We start from the raw sequence: 19,961 nt of genomic DNA on the forward strand, positions 1-19,961 counted from the left end.
ATGTTACAAGAGCAGGGATTTTTTGTATGTTTTGCTCACTACTATATCAAAGCCTAGATCAATGCCTGACTCATAGTAGGCATGCAGTAAAAGTAGTGGAATGAATGGATGATTTAATGAATGAAATTGTTTTCACATGGCTACATTATCTAAGCTGTTGTGCATGCTAATACTTTTATAGCTGTGTGATTTACTATAATTCAAAGGATGATTTCTAATCAGAGAAGTTTGGATTTTATCTGCAACTTGCTACATGAATTTGCAAATTGTATTTAATGTCCCAAGTCTTGGTTTTCTCGTTTTAAAAATGGACATAATAATAGTGACTGACTCAAAGGATAATTGTGAGAATTAAATGAGAAAATGCAGGTAAAATGTTCAAAATGTCCAAGTTAGTAAACTTTTAATAAATCTAGTTAATATTTTTAATTAAACCTAATACGTATTATATTATTTTTCTTTTTGTGTCTTGACTTGCACATTTAAATAAGAGGAGAAGATAAGCTTTCTAAGATTGGAAATGTTAACCTCTATTTTTTTTAAACCCTTTCAATTTGTTTCACAACAATATTTAATCAGTTATTCTTTGAGAGTCAGGTAGGCCCCTGATGTGTTTTAAATGGCTCGTTTTTGGTATGCTAAGGTCATATGATGAATCAGCCTCATGGTTTCATCCATTTTTCTATGAAGGACTACTCCAGAGTAGGAAAAAAATATTTGTTATGTACTTGGCTTTTGTGTTAAAAAAAAAAAAAAAGGAAGAAAGAAAGAAAAAAAGCCCTCAGAAAGGAATTATCACAGTGCATTATAAAAATATTTTTAGAGAGTTTTCCTGAAAATGACACTCAGGAAGTTCACTGAAGACATTTGCAATCCATCTATTCAAAACTTTATATTTTATCTTCAATCATTTTAAACTTTCCACTTAGGGACATAACCCTTACGAGTATAATAGTCCCAACTGTTTGATGCTCACATAGTTCAACTTAATTTTTAGAAATAATAAATATACATGTAGGACTGGCTCTTTTGCTCATGAGTTTAATTATGATGATCCAGAAGGGACAATATGTAGAGGCCATCAGCAGGGGTGTGACTGCATAAAGTTTCTCTGAGAGTCTGCACTGAATAGATTTCACTGTGCAAGTTTACCACAGGTGGGAGAGATTTTTTTTTTTTCCATGAGAAACAGCCACTCTAAATAAATATATCTTGTTCAGATTGCCTCTGAGTTGATTAGAATTTGTATTCACAAAGCTAGGACTAGAATCCTAGTTTTTGTGACTTCTAGCCTGTGACTTACATTTTACACTTCTGTCTTCCTATGTTCTAGGCTAATATAAAGAAAAGCCTTCATCTAGGACTTAAAATTTAACCTTGAGTTCTAGTCACAGCTCTGTAAATTTAAAGATTTGCTGTTCTTGACAAAACCTGTCACCTCTGTGCCTTAATTTACTCACCTATGTAAAAGTAGGAATTGGATCTACATTTTTTTCCTGACTTACTGTTAGCATTATGTTCAATGTAAAAATTATAAAGGTATATTACATGCTTTCTAATTGGAAGGATATTTCAACATCAGTAGTAGCAGTTTCTGATGCTGCTAATCTTTCTTCAAATTTTATTCTTTGTTCCTTCCATTCAGTATCTAAATTTCTGTGACTACATTATCATCACCTCCCACCTCCCCAACCTTTTCAAAAATAGTGTGTTGGATTTTGCCAGTAGAAAATTCAATGATAAAATCATACTGATAGTTGAAATAAGGAGTTCCTCCTATTTTTCTTGGGTGAAATTTTGAAACACCAAAGTTCCAATTCTGTACTTGGATATTAGTTACAATAGCATCTTTTCTTCTCATTTTCACAGGAAATGACTTATTTCTTGTAGCAGTTCATGAACTGGGACATGCTCTGGGATTGGAGCATTCCAATGATCCCACTGCTATCATGGCCCCATTTTACCAGTACATGGAAACTGACAACTTCAAACTACCTAATGATGATTTGCAAGGCATCCAGAAGATTTATGGTAGGTTACCACTGTTTCTGTTTGGTTAACACCACAGTGAAGTTCGGAATTCTTGCTGCATTTCCTTCTTTGAGATGGTTGCTCTAAGTATATGAGAGAGATAAATACCAAAATAAGAAAAAAAAAGTCTGGCCTATTGGCAGAAGTCTTATATCAATCAAGTTTTGTTGGCAACCGTCCAGATATCTTAATATACATATTATAGTAAATCTATACACTAATCTTTCTTATTGAGTTTAATTGCAACCTGCAGTTACACCAAAGATCTTTACACATAATTCAAAAGTAATTTCTAATATACCGAGATCATTTTTATTTATGGGGTTCAATCAGTGAATACAAATTAAGACAAAAGGAAGAAAGACTATTCCACATATTTACTATAATCGTAACTCCCTCAACAGAACCATTGACCTTTATAAAGACATTTATTTCACACATAATTGTTAAGAACTTGACATTTATAATTTACATATAGAGAGTATGCTTTACTAAATTACTGAAGTGATGCTTTCATTTTACAAGACAAAGGCAAATATGTGTTATCTGTATGTTAATATCCAGTATCCTGAAGATGTCATTTGCATTTTTAAATAGCATAGTTTAAGTTCACTAATTTATTTGCATTCATTAGTTTTTCAATTTCAATATCTCAGTGGTAACCATTCTCTCAGGGTTTTTTCTCTTTGGGAAAAAAAGAAAGTCTACTTTTGTGCTGCTCTTTATTTGGGGGATACTGAGAAAAGGGAAACGTCTCAGACTCAAAACTAGCCCAATCCTATGAGAGCGCAATCCTATGCCTAATTTGTACCATCAGAAATTCCTCCTAAGTGGTTAACTGAAGGAAGGCTCTTTCTCATGACCTCATGAATTAGTAGTCTAGACTGAGGTCTGCAAAAGAATATTCTTTCCATATCTAAATATTAAGTGCGAACAGCACTGTATTTCTTTTTAAAAACATAAATCCCTTGACGAATGATGCTTTACATCTGTACCAAATTATATGTGTAAACTTTGGCTTAATTTAGAAACCTCTTTTTAGAAATACCTCTTCACATTAATATTTTACTAGTGGTGTTTTAATCAATAGGTGTTTTAGATTCAGTATTCAAATGAAACACTCATCTGGCAATTTGTCAAAACATGTCATTAGAAGAAAATAATGAAAGTCAGGAAAAGGTTATAAATACAGTTGGAGACAGAGGGTGGAATAAACTTTGATTCCTTAATGTTTATCTTTTAGAAATATTTGCATAGAATCATTGTCAGTCAAAATCTAGGATTAACTTTGGTGGAGCTTACATGCATGGTTCCAGTATTCATCTTCATTTATGTATTATTTATACACCACCTACTTCCAAAAAAGATTTCAAAGCAGTTTTTCCAATAAGGACTCTGGCAAAGCTACGAAAAATGTCATTAAAAATTAACAAAGAAAGTTCAGTGACTGGGATTCAGAACTTAGCAAGATAAGGACTTTCTGATAGAGTTGGCAGTAGTTTGTTGGGTATAATGGTTTGTTTTTTCAGAAAACATACAGTCTTCAAGACTTCTTAGCTTACTCAGTCTGTGCCCTCCCCTCAGGAGTGATTGTCCTCTGCAGCATATTATGCAGCACTATTCCAGTTTGAAGTCAGCCAAGTGCTTTCCTCGTATTTTCAAAGGTCCACCTGACAAGATCCCTCCACCGACAAGACCTCTACCGACAGTGCCCCCACACCGCTCCATTCCTCCAGCTGACCCACGGAAGAATGACAGGCCCAAACCCCCTCGACCTCCCACGGGAAGACCTTCCTATCCTGGAGCCAAACCCAACATCTGCGATGGGAACTTTAACACTTTAGCTATTCTTCGCCGTGAGATGTTTGTTTTCAAGGTAGGAGGCTGTGATTTTCTTTTTTCTTTTTTTTTTTTTTTCTAATTGTAGACCAAGTGTCTACAGTGTCGCTTTAAAAAACAAGTTCTCATTCATTCTAACACTACCTTCCCAGACCTCTCACAGTTAGAAGTTTCAAAAAAGCATCTTAAAAAATAAACGCACAAATGGGCTTAAATGTCTAGCAGAAGATTGCTGTAATATTCTATTTGAGGAATGTATTTATGTCAGCAGAAGCTAAAATGCCTAGAAATGTGAGGGTAAGAAAATGCTGCATGTTACGAACAGATAAAAAAGCATAATTGAAGTCATGAATAGGAACTAATAGGGATGATTTGCTTGGAAGCTTAGCCACTTGCAGACGCGCTAGAGCTATTCTATCTTTGATTTGCACGTCTTTATGAGATCCCTATGATTTCACTTGACAATTAAAGCATTGTTTTTAGGAGTAGTAGTGATCATTCTGTTTGAGGTCTACTGGTAGAAATTTGAGTCAAAGCTCCTCCATGAGACCATCATTTTGATTTTACGAGTATATGTCATCATTGTTTTCTTCAGTCAGGTATTTTTATATACCTGATTTATTTTTTTTATTTTTTAAAAAATATTTTATTTATTTATTCATGAGAGACAGACATAGAGGCAGAGACACAGGCAGAGGGAGAAGTAGGCTCCATGCAGGGAGCCCAAGGGACTCGATCCCGGGACTCCAGGATCACGTCCTCAGCCAAAGGCAGATGTTCAACCACTGAGCCACCCAGACATCCCTATATACCTGATTGATGTTATTTTTTAAAAAGGTTGCAAGTAAGACTAATATGTCTGAGTTCTCAGACAACACTGACAGGCATTGTATTAAAATAAGTTACATAATGAAAAAAAATAAGTTACATAATGGATTTACTAAGTATGTTTAATATAATACTGGAAAATTAATATAGTACAATACTGAAAAATATTTTCTCCCTCAGTATTGTAAACTGATCTGAGAAAATGATGAAAAAATTGTATGTTTTATGTCGGCATTAGCATATTAAAATAACCACATTTTACCAATACCATCCATTTAAAAATAAAATAATGTGCACTCTTTTTGAGTAGACATGAATCAATAAATAATGAAATATTGTCCTACTTACACAGAATTTCCTATCTACCAGAGGCTACACTTTAAAAATATAGATTTCGTATAATTTTTAATAGACAAAGTACTCTATTTCCTTTATTGGAAAATAAGATTTGGATTTGATATAATATGCACAGGAGCATCATACTTTCCAGGAAAAATCGATGCTTTTGTTCAAACACATGAATAGATTTTTGAATTCTATAAATGCTATGCAATGCTTAATTAGGTATCTCCCATTCAATTTAAGTAGATTAATAAATTTAGATTCAAGGAGTAAAAAACAAAGCTTTCTCTCTCTCTGTCTCTCTATCTCTCTCTGTATATATAGCCACTCATTGTGCTCAGCCCACAGCAACTAGTTGAAATGAAAACAAAATGAAATCATTTGTTTCCTCTACAAGACACCAAATGACATCTGAAGGATTTTGTTTTCTCTGTTTTGGCCAAATTCAACATCCCAGCTTTATACCTTGATATCATAGTCATGTCAACAAAGTTTTAAACTTATCTGAGAATATGATGTGAAATTGACTCTGGGTACAATCTTTCCATCCTTCCTATCTGCGTAATTACTTGGTCAATCTCAGAAAAGATTGGTATCTTCATATGTAATGATCATTTTCACCAGCCTTTCTCACTCTGCACACTGGGCGTGTTCTTGACTGATCAAGTGAAGTCTTGTGATCATTGGTTCCTGGACTCAGGAATGGATAAAAAGCAAATAGACCAACTCTCAAGTAGAATAATACAGTAGCCACTATTATTAATGTCAAAATAAGTATATGAAGAATATGAGTAAGGCCTGCTTCTCTAACCTCTCATGTTATCTTGGATTCCTTTATCAAAACTATAGGACAGAGTTCCTAAACTCTATCTGAATTTAATTTCTTTTTTTCACTGGTCCCTGCCTTCTTTCTAAGAATAATTACAATTGGGGATATCTTCTGATAGGCATTGCATTCTTTTAATCTCCATTTACTTGATGGATTTTTGTATCACTTGACTTGATAATTTTCCTACTCATCTCCTCTTTCATACAGTGCCCAGGCTTGCTTCCTAGGCACCAGGTATGTATGCATAGGAGGTAACACTCCTGTCTCTATGGAGCTTGTATTCCAGCCGTGAAGACAGACCCGAACTTAAGTACTTTCAAGATGTAGGGGTAAAAGGTACAACAGGGACATGAAAAGAAAGTGCCGAAGTCTAGTTGAGTATATCAAGAAAACCTGACTGAGAAAAAGCTTATCCTGAATTTTGAAAGAAAAATTTCTTAGGCACATTAAAGAAATTGGTTATTCGGTGTCTAAAACAGTTGATGTATTGAGGGAGAGAAGCTAGACGTGTTAACTCTAGTGCAAAATGACAAATGATATAAATCAGAAATAAACAAGATTTGATCAAAGCCAAGAAAGCATGATTGAGTAATACTTGCTCTTAATTAATAGCTACCATGGATTGGGTTACTAATACGTCCCTGAATAGATCTAGGCACTTTACAGCCATAACCTCTAAGCCTTATAATAAAACTGCAGGATGCATAGAATTCTCTGTTTTACAAATGAGAAAACTGAGAATCAGAAAAGTGAAGTAGTTAGTCTGAGTTACAAGGTTTTAAGCAGTAGTCAGGAGTTGAACGCAGGTCTACTTGATTCTAAAATCTGTATTTTCCCCACTAAGCTTTCCTACCTGAAAGAGTAAGGGAAAGTTTAAAAGAAAGGTGGTAGGCTTTAAGCTATATCTTTAAATAGTAAATATTCAAGGAATATTTATTGAGCTCCTACCATGAGAGGCTATTTTAGGCACTGACCATGCGGTAGTAACCAAAGCAACTAGACTCTGGCTTCTTGGAGCTTACATTCTAGCTTTCAAAGTGCTTCACACAGAAGCACGCCATGGGCCCCTGAATGAGGTGGGAAAGCATCCTAAAAATTCTTTCTTTATTAATAACTGGTGGTCCCCTAAGTCTTCCCTCTATACCTAAATAGTCTATCCTAACTTTACCTCAAATTACTGTCATCTCCCCATATCCGTTCTACTTGCCTGGAATTACTCTCTGCCAGCCTCTCTTGTGCATGCCTGCCTTTTTTCTTTTAACATACTCATCATTAGTTTCATAGTTTGCTCTTTATTAACTATTCTTTCAAATATATTTTAGGATCACCCACTCTTTGATCCCACTTTTACTAATGTAACTTGATTCTCTACTTTTCTTCATTACAGATTCTCTATACAAATTAGGAACCTCTTTATCTCCTCAACCCTTCCCCCATCTGACACTCGTTTCACTGTAGTTATTAATGTCTGGGGCTTCATTGCAAGCTTCTGCTTATCTAAAACTTCCCTCCTTGATGTCTTCCACATGTCCCAAGCTCTTTGACTATTCTTCAACCTCAAATCTCTTTCTAGTGATTTCTATATTTATCCCCTCCATTTGATTAGCACGTTTTTAATTTCTATCTTCTCTATTTCTCATTGTAGTGCATCTCTCATTTGTAGACTTCTTCAAAGCAGGATTGGTTCATGCGGGCTTCATAGTGCTCAAGCTAATGAACAAGGATCTCAATATAAGAATTATTTAATGAAAATAGAGCTACTATCAGGTTTATGCAAAAACAATCAACCAGTATAATGTTTCTGAAAATGTTTCATTCCACTAGTCTGTTATTCCTTGCCCAAAGATTTCTATGAGTATGATTTACTTAAAAATCTATATGTATGTTTTACTTAAATTCTGAAAATCTAGATATAAATAAAAGGTAATATCATCAGATAATTTTGTTTTCTTATTAGAAAGGAACCTTTCTTTAGAATGGTAGTTTTAACATAATTCTTGGAAGCAAGCTTCCTCTTCAGAGATTTGATTTATATTGAGCTTTCCAGGCATTCATTTATTTGAAGTGGAGTTCATCTGGGTATATTTCAATATGGAAATATAATAAACATTACATATATTTAATATACAGTACACACACACACACACACACACACACATATATATAAAATTCTGTCCTGCCCTATAGATAAAATTCTGAATCTATTCACATGAGAAAGTTAAGCTTTCCATGTAGTTTCATAATCTTTGGGAATGTTAACCACCTACAGCAAGGAAATGAAAATCAAAACAAAATGCCAAGGAATCGAGGAACAAAACAGCAACACAACAGAAGGTCTATCCTTACTCTAAAGAGGTTATTTTTAAGAATGTCCCCTGAAGAGCTTAAGCTGTGTATATCACATGAGGCTGCTGGTGTGACAACGCTGATGACAGGAAGATTTGATGGTTCAAATGATGACTCAAAGTTCTTTTGGACCACAAGATAAAAACATTGAATATTTAGCTCTGTTGTGGTGTAAAAGAAAGCAGAATTAGCCAAACTGGTATGGGATATGTTTCAGCACATGATATTTTGTTATGTAGGAAAGACTGCAGTAGTAACTATTCTTCCTGAAGTTGAAGATAGGAAGAAAAACTGTATCCACACCTGGAATTCTTTTAACATGAATAGGCATGTCTGTGCACACGCACACACACACACACGTAAGCACACACACACGAAAGGTTTCACTTGGCAACTGACCAGTTCTTCATATCAAAGGGAACAAAAGCCAATGCTTTACAGTAGAGCCAGAAAGGATAGTGTTAAAAGGCTAAGCTGTCCTAGAACAGCATTCACAGAAGTACAGTAAAGTATATTCCCAATTAGAATAGAAGAACAAGGCTTAGGACTCTCATTAAGGAAAACATTTCATCGTTTACCAAAATAGCAACAACAATAACAACAAGAAAGCAAGCCAACACAGAAATCAATCGGTACTTTCCTTTATCAAATTCTCTTCTATTCATGTATATTCATCACAAAACTAAGTGTTCTTAAATATGACCATCTTCACTTATGACTACCTACTTAATTCTACTGGAGAATCAGAGTTCCTTTTATTTCCATAGAAACAGACTTGACCAGAGTCTGCCCTCATTAATACTAGCTTAACTTCTATTGAAAGTACAATGTCTCATTAGCCAAGCCTTGTAAGTATAAGGTATGACTCAATTTCATTTGCAAGATGGTGGTTTTGTTTCATAAAAGAAGAGATTTTATATGACAGGGAGAGAGAGGTGGAGACTCTGGGGGCAGGGAAATGGGGAGATGTTGTACAAAGGGTAACATTTTCAGTTATAAGCCCTGGAGACCTAATATACAGCATAGTGACAATAGTTAATAATAATGTATCACTTACTTGAAATTTGCTAAAGTAGATCTCAATTGTTGTCACCATAAAAAAAAAATTAGGTAACTATGTGAGGTGATGGATAGGTCTGTTAGTCTGATTGTGGTAATCATTTCACAATGTATACTTATTACAAATCATCAAGTTGTATACCTTAAATATATACCATTTTTATTTGTCAGTAGACCTCATTAAAGTTGGGGCAAAAAGCCAAGGTTCTTTCACCCACAAAGCTGCACGATAACTGCATTTTGCTTTGCTTCTCTGATCTCTCCACCTCTTTCTCATTCTGCTCATTTTCACTCACTCAGTGCCAGCTGCACTTATCTCCCTGCTGTGTTTGAACTTGCCAGCCATTTGCTTTGCAGGTCTTTCCCTGTCAAATACCAGATATTCACCTATCTTCCAGATTTCTCTGGCTCTTTATAAAGCAGCAGAAGGCTATCTCCAGTCTCTATTCCTATGCAGTGTGCTATTACACGGGTCTGCATGAGGCTAGATATATGGAAGGAAACAATATTTGTAGAAATTCAGATGAGTTTCTTGTGGATTCTATAAACTTTGTGCCATCTTTGTGACTCTAAAGAATAGGTTTGCCATTTACAATTGGAAGACTTCTCTCCCAGCTCATAACCTAATGATTCATTCATTCTTGTTGCATACTTGCATGTTCTTGTTTACAGTATAGGATAATCCTATCAGTATAGGATAATGCTTAAACTTTATTTTTTTAAGACTTTATATATTTTTCGTGAGAGACACAGAGGCAGAGACACAGGCAGAGGGAGAATCAGGCTCCTTCCAGGGAGCTTGAGGCGGGACTTGATCCCAGGACCTGGGGATCATGACCTGAGCCAAAGGCAGATGCTCAACCACTGAGCTACCCAGGCACCCCCAATGCTTAAACTTCTAGACGTTAGAGATAGACTCGGAGTCAGATCCCATTTGTCATAGGCTCCAGACAAGAACGGAACTACTCCTGTATTTACTGCTGGATTGAGCCATGCCGTGAATGTAGCAGACAATAAATATTTTTGAAAATATCTCTGAGCTCATTTTCCTTATCTGTATCGTGGCTAATAAATTCCATCATAGGTATATAGGAAGCTGAGGAAATGGTAGCTTTTATGTCGCAAGACAGACTTGGCATTTGGAATTACTCATTATATTCAATAACTCAAATTCCCATGCTGTTTGAAGTTAGTTTTAAAAATAACTTTTAGCTGAGTAAAGATCACAGAAAAATGGCCCAAATTTGTATTTTATAAGGGAAAGGAATAGAATGGTTTATGATTGTTGCTATTGTTCCTATCACTTTACTCAGCGAAATAATTAAAAATATTCTGTTGTCAGATGGAGGCGCCCAAAGGGGCTCAGTCAGCTATGCTTCTGACTGTTGGTTTTGGCTCCTGTCAAGATCTCATGATTCTTGGAATTGAGCCCCCCGCCTCCTCCGGTCTAGCTCCATGCTTAGTGGAGTCTGCCTGAAGATGCTCTCCCTCTGCCTCTCCCCCCCCACTCACAAGCTCTCCCTCTCTCTCTAAATAATTAAATCTTAAATATATATATATATGTGTGTGTATATATATATATACATATATATATATATATTCTGTTGTCAGAGAATCCAAAAAGTGTTTTAAAAAAATACTTAGAGAAATTACACAACAGAGGGTAATCTAAAATTACTCTGCATCATAGCTTAATTCTGTATTGCCAAGAAGTATTAACTGTTATTAATAGTTTGTTATAATTGGGGCTAGCTTCGCATTAGACCAAAGGGAGCAATCGCCAAGACACAGCGAGCAGAGTATTAATTAAATTTCCTTGTAGTACGAAATCATGGTCTTTCAAATATCTTAGGTAAGTAAATATTTGGGAGAGCAACTGGAATTATGTGTAATACTGAATTTTAATGTCAATATTAATTGATTTTCAAAATATTGGTATTCTCTATGGCTTAAGATTTAATCCTTGAAATATTTAAATTCTTTACTAATGTTTTCTGACCATCGGGTCAAGTGTCTAAGTATTCAGAAGAATGGATTCACAGTCACTTCTATTTCCAATTTTCTCTCTAGTCACCTTATTTTTAGGTGACCTCAAACATTTTAAGCATATATTTGGATACTTGTTTTGGATTCAGGAAAACTATTTTTATTAATAATATAAAATAGGACATTTAATATATGGTTACAAATAGGCCCATAAATACAGAGAACAAATAGGTGTTTGACAGAGAGGAGGGGGTAAGGGAATGGGCAAAATGAGTGAAGAGGAGTCAGAGGTACAGGTGTCCAGTTACAGGATGAATAAGTCACAAGGATGAAAGTGCAGCATAGGGAATAGTCAGTGGTGCTGTGTTAGCATTGTGTGGTGATGGATGGTAGTTACATTTGTGGTGAGGACAGCATAAATGCAAACTGGTGCAGCCACTGTGGAAGACAGTATAGGGGTTCCTCAAAAAAGTTAAAAATAGAACTACCTTATGACCCAGCAATTGGACTACAAGGTACTTACCCAAGGGATACAAAAATACCAATTCGAAGGGATGCATGCACCCCACTGTTTATAGCAGCATTATCAACAATATCCAAATGATAGAAGCAGTCCAAGTCGCCATTAACTGACAGATGGAAGAAAAAGGGGTATATATGATATATGGAATATTACTCAACCATAAAAAAGAATGAAATCTTGCCATTTGCAATGATGAGGATGGAGCTAGACGATATTACGCTAAACGACATAAGCTGGTCAGAGAAAGACAGATACCATAGGATTTTATTCACATGTGGAATTTAAGAAACAAAACAAATGAACATAGTGGGGAGAAAAGAGCGGATAACCATGAAACAGACTCTTCACTATAGAGAACAAACTGATGGGAGATGGGTTAAATCGGTGATGGAAATTAAGGAGGGCACTTGTGATGAGCACTAGATGTTATATGTGAGTGTTGAATCACTAACTTCTACACCTGAAATTTAATGTGAGTATGTTAACTAACTGGAATTTAAATAAAAAATTAAAACAAAAATCACTATGTTGCGCACCTAAAACTAATCTAACATAGTCAACTATATTTCAAAAAAAAAAAAAGTAAAAAAAAAAATATATGCTTGCACTGCATATTTTAGGGACTAAACTATGTTTTATCATGTACGGTTTGATACAAATATATAGTATGAATAGAAAAATTCCATATAGTCATGCAAAAGTACTTTCTGAAAGCATATTAATTGTGAGCTTATTTGAAAAACCCTCTCCCTCCAAGCAATTTCAATTTTTCTATTCTACAATTATTAATAATCTAAGTCTTCTCAATATCAAAAATGTTTTTTTACCATGTTTGTCATAATCTATAGCTTTATATTGAGATTTTTTACAAAGAAAGTGCTCACACTCACAATTATTTTTCAGAGCACTTTTACCAAGAGCAAGATTAATAAGCAGTTTAGTTCAAGATGTATGCCATACATAAAAAAGTAGATTTTCCTTTATATTAGAAGTTTTGAAAATAAGCACTTCTCCAGTTTTTTTCTTTCATGTTTGGCATTTGTGACTGTGCCACTCTTGACCTCTTACGTATCTGTGAAGCAAAAATGATACTTTATTTCTTCCATTCCCCTTTTAACCTTTCTATTAACAATGTCGTGATTATCATTGTGCTTTGTGGACTATGTGAAGTTATTGAAACATTCATCCAGCTCTTCAGAATTTCTTAGAAGCCTTTGTTTTTCTTAGCACGTGGAAATATATAAGACACATAGAAATATGTAAAATAGAGGCCAAAGTTGTCATTATTGGCAAATTATGTGACAATCTACCTGGAAAATTCCTGGAAAAATCAGTGGCCAGGGGCCAGGGGAGACTCTTAACTGTGTTATGATAGATGTCCTGAGCCATAGTAAAATAGTGAAATAGAGCTTTTCTAATAAGCACTTTGACTATAAAATTGAGAAATATTTTTCTTGACATGAAAAAGCAACTCGAAGGATTAAACTTAACTAGCAGTACTTGTCCTACTGGCAGCATTCAATAAATATTTATTAAATGAACAGTGTTTGGGGGGCACCTGGGTCGTTCAGTTAAGCATCGGACTCTTGATTTTGGCTCAGGTCATGATCTTAGGGTTGTGAGATCAAGCCCCGTGTCAGACTCCGCACTCAGTAGGGAGTCGGCTTGAGATTCTCTCTCTCCTTCTCCTTCTGCCCCTCCCCCCACTCCCTTTTGCTCTCTCTCAAAAAATAAATAAATCTTAAAAAAAAAAAAAAAAACCAATGTTTTTACTTCTAACTCTACTTTCTCTGCATTTAACTTCCATGAGGGAGGTTCTTGACTATTTTATCCATTCTTCTATGTGTACTTCTTATGATGCTTTAAAGTTTCAAAACACTATAGTATGTTTATTTACATGACTATTTTAAAGAAAGTATAATCAGTATCAATAGCAAGTGAGTAAGATTGGAAAAACTATTTCTAATCCAAACTGCAGCATTAGTATATCTTATAATAAAAAGGGAAATGTGCATAGTTTCCAAATTAGTAATCCCCTGAATGGTAATTCATCCTGAAATAATAAAGTAAATCTAAAAAGAACAATGATACTCATCACAACTTTCTTGCTAGTAGGAGAAAATTTAGCAAGCAACCCAGATTATCCAGGAATAGGGTAGTGGTGTAGCAAATAAATATTATATCAACTCAATGAAATATAATGTAACCATTTAAAAGGTTAATTGTGGAGAATGTATGAAAAAATAAGACATTATAATGTAGACACAAGCATAAAATAGGAAAATTTAAAATTTTATGTATCATGAATGACATCATTTGAAAAATGTATTGACAAAACAGATATTATAGAAAAATGATGTTAGACAAGTTTTAGAACAATGGAATTGTGAGTAACTTTTTAAAATCTGTAGTGCAATGGTGTTGTATATACATTTAATAGGTAAAAATACAGTGGCATAAAAAAGGCTTGATAACTGCGAAGTTTATAACACGTTAAGTGATAGTGAAGCCATATAATTTTCAAAAAATACAAGTAGGCAAGAGCTATTAAAGTATTCAATGGACTTTTACCTTGAACTGTGACTAAAAATGTCCTTGTTCAAAATGACGGTGACAACTTTCAATGATGTATTTTAACCTGGCTAGCAAAGATGTCCAATTGGATGAGGATCTCTGCCCATTGTTCACTAATTTTGAGTAGGATTAGCGTCTAGTGAGTGAAGCTAACTAAATATTTTGATTATCTACAGTTTTGCCATTTTGTAGGCACCATTGGTGAGAATTTATTTAGTTTACTATAGAAATACTTTTTTTTCTTTAAACAACTTTATTTTTTTTATTTATTTATGATAGGCACACAGTGAGAGAGAGAGAGGCAGAGACATAGGCAGAGGGAGAAGCAGGCTCCATGCACCGGGAGCCTGACGTGGGATTCGATCCGGGGTCTCCAGGATCGCGCCCTGGGCCAAAGGCAGGCGCTAAACTGCTGCGCCACCCAGGGATCCCTAGAAATACTTTCAAATCATGCAAAACATCGCTTCTCAGCCTTTTGGCTAGGATCAAGTGTAACATCATAGAGTGACATGGTATTTGGCAATTAATCCAGAGAGTGTTGTTAATTGATGAAACATGAGGCCTGCCATATAGCAATGTTTGTCAGTTCAACTAACACTGACAAAATTGTAAGCTGTGTAAGGCACTGAGCGTAGAGACTGGTACACAACAAATGTTCAACTAATTTCAGCAACCGCTATTATTGTCATAGTTGTTGATGACGTTGTTGTTATTATTACTACCACTGTCTGTGTTCAGAAAAGTTCTGTGGTTGACCTTAAAGCATTTCAAAGGAGTCTATGACAATAGTCCTTGTTCTTAAGAAGTGAACTACTATACTCTTCCATTCGTTTTTTTAAAATTCTTTAATGAAATTTCGACTGCCTACCAAAGAATAGCTGGACATTGAGAAGAACATGATGAGCAGACCACCCTCTGTTCTGTCCCTCGGGGAGATAATAGTCTAGCAGAGGAGGTAGCAGTAACTAGATCATCATAATGCATCATGATGTGCTCTAATGATAGGCTAATGCACCAAGTACAGTGGGTACCCAATGGAAGGCCACATAAACTGGGAAGGACTTCTTGTAGAGGAAGGATATTTAATCTGTATCTGTAAGAACAATGTAAAGCTAGCCAAGCTTGGAGGTCCGAAGGAGGGTGCAGTAGGAAGCTTATCAAGTTTGTTACAAAAAGCAAAGCAGAGAAATGGGAAAATGAGGCTGGAAAGACACAGGTGGGACTCCTTCATAAAGGATCTTGCATGCCCTGTTGACAACTCAAGGCTTTGTTCTGCAGGCTAGGTTAACTGGCCAAACGTCTTGAGCCTGGAGTGACTAGGTAGGATGGATGTAGCAAACAGAGCTAATGAGAAATGTTGAGCAAATGTTGGCTATTGGGAGAGGAACCCCTAAGAGCAAGCCAGAGCCCTATTCCTAAGATGTAAGGAGGGATGGAGGGAGGGAGGGAGGGAGGGAGGGAGGAAAAGAAAAGAGAAAGAAAAGAAAGAAAAGAAAAGAAAAGAAAAGAAAAGAAAAGAAAAGAAAAGAAAAGAGAGAAAGGGAGGAAGCTTGCCTTTAAATGTCACAGGAAGCTGAAATTATGAAGGGACTCAGAGGGGCCCAAAGAACAAGATGTCCTGTCAGGAATTGGATGAGAAGTATGAGGTCTTTCAAGAATATTGAGAATATTGAGACTTCTGTTAAAAAAAAAAAAAAAGAAGAAGAAGAAGTTATAGTGTTTCCCTTCTCTCTACAAATATTATTTACTGAAACTTCACTCAAAGAAAGGTGCATCATGTTCTGAATCTGTCAGGACAGGAAGCCTTTTTTGGGAGGCTTTAATATGGCTATTGTGAAAGCCCCGTTTTTTTCTGCATCTCCCCTGGAACAGTTGGTGAGTCTCTGCGTTCATCGGGCTGTGCTACTCGTGAAGTGCACTTATTTGTAGCAGTTACTGGTGAGAACATTAAGCGAATAAAGACTGTTTATATCCTTGAGCTACAGCTCAAAGGAGCTGATGTCATAGCTGGCCACTGGTGTGCCACTGACACATAAGCCTCCTCGTGCGTAATCACGAAGTCCCTTGGAATAGAGACGTTTTCCAAGTTGTCCACTGCATTTGCAGTTACTGTCAGAAATAGAAATGCCGAAGTTTCTGGTTCATGTAATACTATAATTTTGTTAAAATATCTTTATCGTGTATATCAACCCATTTTCTCTACTGCTAGTATAAACAAAAGATCAGATAGAGGATCAAAAATAAATTTTGTGATTAGAATTCTGAACAACACTTGTAGAAAAAAATCGTACGATTTACTAAATATGCATGTTAGGACAATTCCTCTACTCTCTTCTTGAGTATTTTGGGGAGATTTTTTTTTCTTTGCGTAAATATATGATATGGGAAATAGTTTAGGAAAATATAGCAAGTGATTATTGATATATAGTCATATTTAATTAGTTTATTTACTTGAAACTCTGGATGGAGTCTCTATTGTGCTTTAGAAAATATACTAGGTTATAGTAAAAATGGAAAAGCCCAGGCTTTGGATACTTCTATGACCAGGATTCCACAACCGAGCCTGAGTTTCTTCTCGAAGAATAGAATCTTCGTGACTACCCCAGTGCCACTTGCTTCAAGAACTTGCTGTTCCTTGTGGGAAATAGACATTCATCACTGAATCAGAAGACAGGTATCTATAGTAACTTCAAAGAAAAGAGAGTATATGGTGCAATAAGCGCATACAAATATTTGTTTTGTGTTAGTTTTTGAAACCTGATCAGTAATGTCAGTGGAGGCAGTGAGCTATTTCCAATTTCATGTGAGAAAAACTATATATTCTGTTGAAAAGAAACCTAAACTAAAAGTCAGGAGGCAAAACAAAACAAAACAAAACAAAAAGTCGGGACGCATGGGTTCTGGTGCCAGGATATTGTTAACATGATGAGAATTTCCTTTTGGACTCTTATCTTTCAGAGATATCGAATAAGGCAATTACAGCTAGATAATCCATCTCACAAGGAGATATGTGAAATGTGTTTGAAATATTTAAAAGAGCTGCACTGATGTGAGACATTGTCATCATTGGCACAAATTTTAGAATTACCTTTTTTTAATGTACAACACCAATATGTCAGTTTTCCGGTTTAAATTTCATTGTCAGCATCTCTTATATCAGAAGTTTCAGGGGTCTTAAAAACTAGGTTTCTAAGGAGTGCAGTCACCAAAGTAATAGTTATCAGAAATTATATGAAACCTGAAAAGCATGACAAAATCAAATCGAGGTTGGTTAAGTAAAGTTTTAACTAAATATCGCCCATCTTCCTCATCCTCTTTGGCTTTCATTTAAAAACATTTTTTTCCCCATGGTGAATAAAAGGATTCTTATATTCTTCTTAGAATATATACTTAGTGTGGCTCTTTGTGAAGCGTTCCATAAGTTAGATTTTATGAAAATAATTCATTTTGAACATATCCTTCATTACAGCATTTCTGAGAAAAATTGATATTATAATAACAAGGCAATTTATTTTGCTATAATTATGATGATTAAGGTAAACAATTCATCATAAAGAGCCCACATCTTATTCATAGAATGAGAGCAAGATAATGGTCGTATAATACCATCAACATCTAAAAATTTTCTCAAGTTTACCTGTAATTTTCTTTACAGATTTGTAGCTCATTCACTTATTTTGGTTTTATTTTTTATATTGGTAAACTGATTCTCATAACATTGTACTTGGATTTACTTTCATGTCATACTTCAAGCTGGGTCATGTTGATACCGGGCACCAAAGTTGTTTTCTACTTTGCTTTCCTTTTCTTAAAAGTCAATGGCTGTTAAGAATTTCCAGCTAAGTGTTTGGTTTCAGGATTTTGTTTTTATTTTTGTTTTTGAATTTGTAATTATATCTTTGAACCTTGAAACAATACTTGCTGTTATAAAGAGTTGGCCTAGGCCTAAGGAGGTCTGGGCTTTTGCCCTTGGCTTTATGGAGGTATTCCCTGTCTATAGCTGATAGCATTGTCTTTGTTTAGGATGGGGGCTGGCTACACCAGAAAAAAAAAAAAAAAAAAAAAAAATATATATATATATATATATATTATAAGTCATATATATTATATATTTTAAATAAGTCATATAAAATATGATCATATATATATATATATATATATATATGATTTAGGGTGGGTGGGACATTTGGGTTATGTGGTATCCATTGACCTAGATATTGAATTCAATGATATGGATAACCATTCAATCAGACATGCCTGCAAAATAAAGCACTGATAAAAACTTAAGATACTGAAGCTCACATGCCCTTCCCTGTTTGACAGTAGCCCATGGTTATTGTCATACACTGATACCAGGATGGTAATGCATCCCTAGGAAAACGGGAAGCTTTTCAGATGCTTACCCATACTCTACAAATCTCTTCTTTTGGTGAATTTTTGATCTGCATTCTCTCCCTGTAAGAACTGAAACTTTAAAGTATAATAGTTAACAGTGATTTTTTTTTTGGAGGGGTCTTCAAATATTAGAATGTTTTTGGGAACCCCTGAACTTGTGTTTGGTGTGGGAAGTAAGGTTGGTCCTGTGTGGAGTCTTCCCTCTAACTTAATAGTTGGACCCTACCTCATTGCAGTTGGGGTCAGAAATCTTGGATTAGTGGCACCTGGGTGGCTCAGCAGGTTAAGCATCTGCCTTTGGCTCAGGTCATGATCCTGGGGTCCTGGGATGGAGCCTCGCATCAGGCTCCCTGCTCAGCGAGAGTCTGCCTCTCCTTCTCCATCTGCCTTTCTCCCAACTCATGCTCTCTCTCTCTCTCTCTCAAATAAATAAATCTTAAAAAAAAAAAAAAAAAAAAAAAAAAAAAAGTCCTGGTCAGTCTTGACAATGGGAGGACTATGCTTTTAACTTCAGTTTGGCTAATTCTAGGAACTTAACAATATCCACATCCCCAAAATTTCTTAAACTCTGTGACAGCTCCACATTCTTCAGTGTAAATTCATGTTTTGAAAAATTAATTAGCTTATAATGTATAAACCATCTTTTCTACTAGAGTGCCTCCTTGCATCCGAACATAGCTTTGTAATTCTTTAGCAAACCTATTTGTAAACTTCCTTATGATTGATTTTCATTTTCATATTGGAAAGATGGGGTGTTCTCATGTCCCAAGCCCCAGCCTTTTTCTATTCCCAGTTTGAATAGAATGTTTGAGTAGCATGAATCATACATAGAAACAATCCTTGGCAACTTATTTACCAAGGATAAATATAGATCATAGTCTGACTTAACTTCAAAATAAGTTATTTTTTTTTTCCTTTCAAATAGTAAAAATTTTAAACTAAAACCATAAAACATTTTACCCCATTTGGTATATCAGAACTCATATGCAAAGTTAATTCATCGGAAAAGGTCAAAGAGCGGATTTTCCAGTAGAGATCACTAAAAAAAGGGATATGCCAGGTGACCTCAAATACTTAAAACACTGCAGTATGAAGAGGGCCTATTCTGTGTGTGTGCCGAGGTAGAATTGGAACCAACATCAGGAAGGCAGATTTTGCCTCAGTAATGCCCCTCACACTGAAATTGTCACTGCTGAAGCCATATGTTCA

General features: G+C 35.3%; 1 protein-coding gene across 1 annotated transcript in view; it reads left to right on the forward strand.

The window, feature by feature from the left end:
• MMP16 (matrix metallopeptidase 16) overlaps positions 1-19,961 on the forward strand; it is a 293,094-nt gene that overhangs the window by 204,738 nt on the left and 68,395 nt on the right. Inside the window, exons 5-6 of the mRNA XM_041769632.1 lie at positions 1,870-2,031; positions 3,696-3,907. Of these exons, the coding sequence (XP_041625566.1) occupies positions 1,870-2,031; positions 3,696-3,907 (374 nt within the window). The remainder of the gene's footprint in view (positions 1-1,869; positions 2,032-3,695; positions 3,908-19,961) is intronic.

Source organism: Vulpes lagopus, chromosome 9 (genome assembly GCF_018345385.1).
Source record: "Vulpes lagopus strain Blue_001 chromosome 9, ASM1834538v1, whole genome shotgun sequence".
Classification (NCBI taxonomy): domain Eukaryota; kingdom Metazoa; phylum Chordata; class Mammalia; order Carnivora; family Canidae; genus Vulpes; species Vulpes lagopus.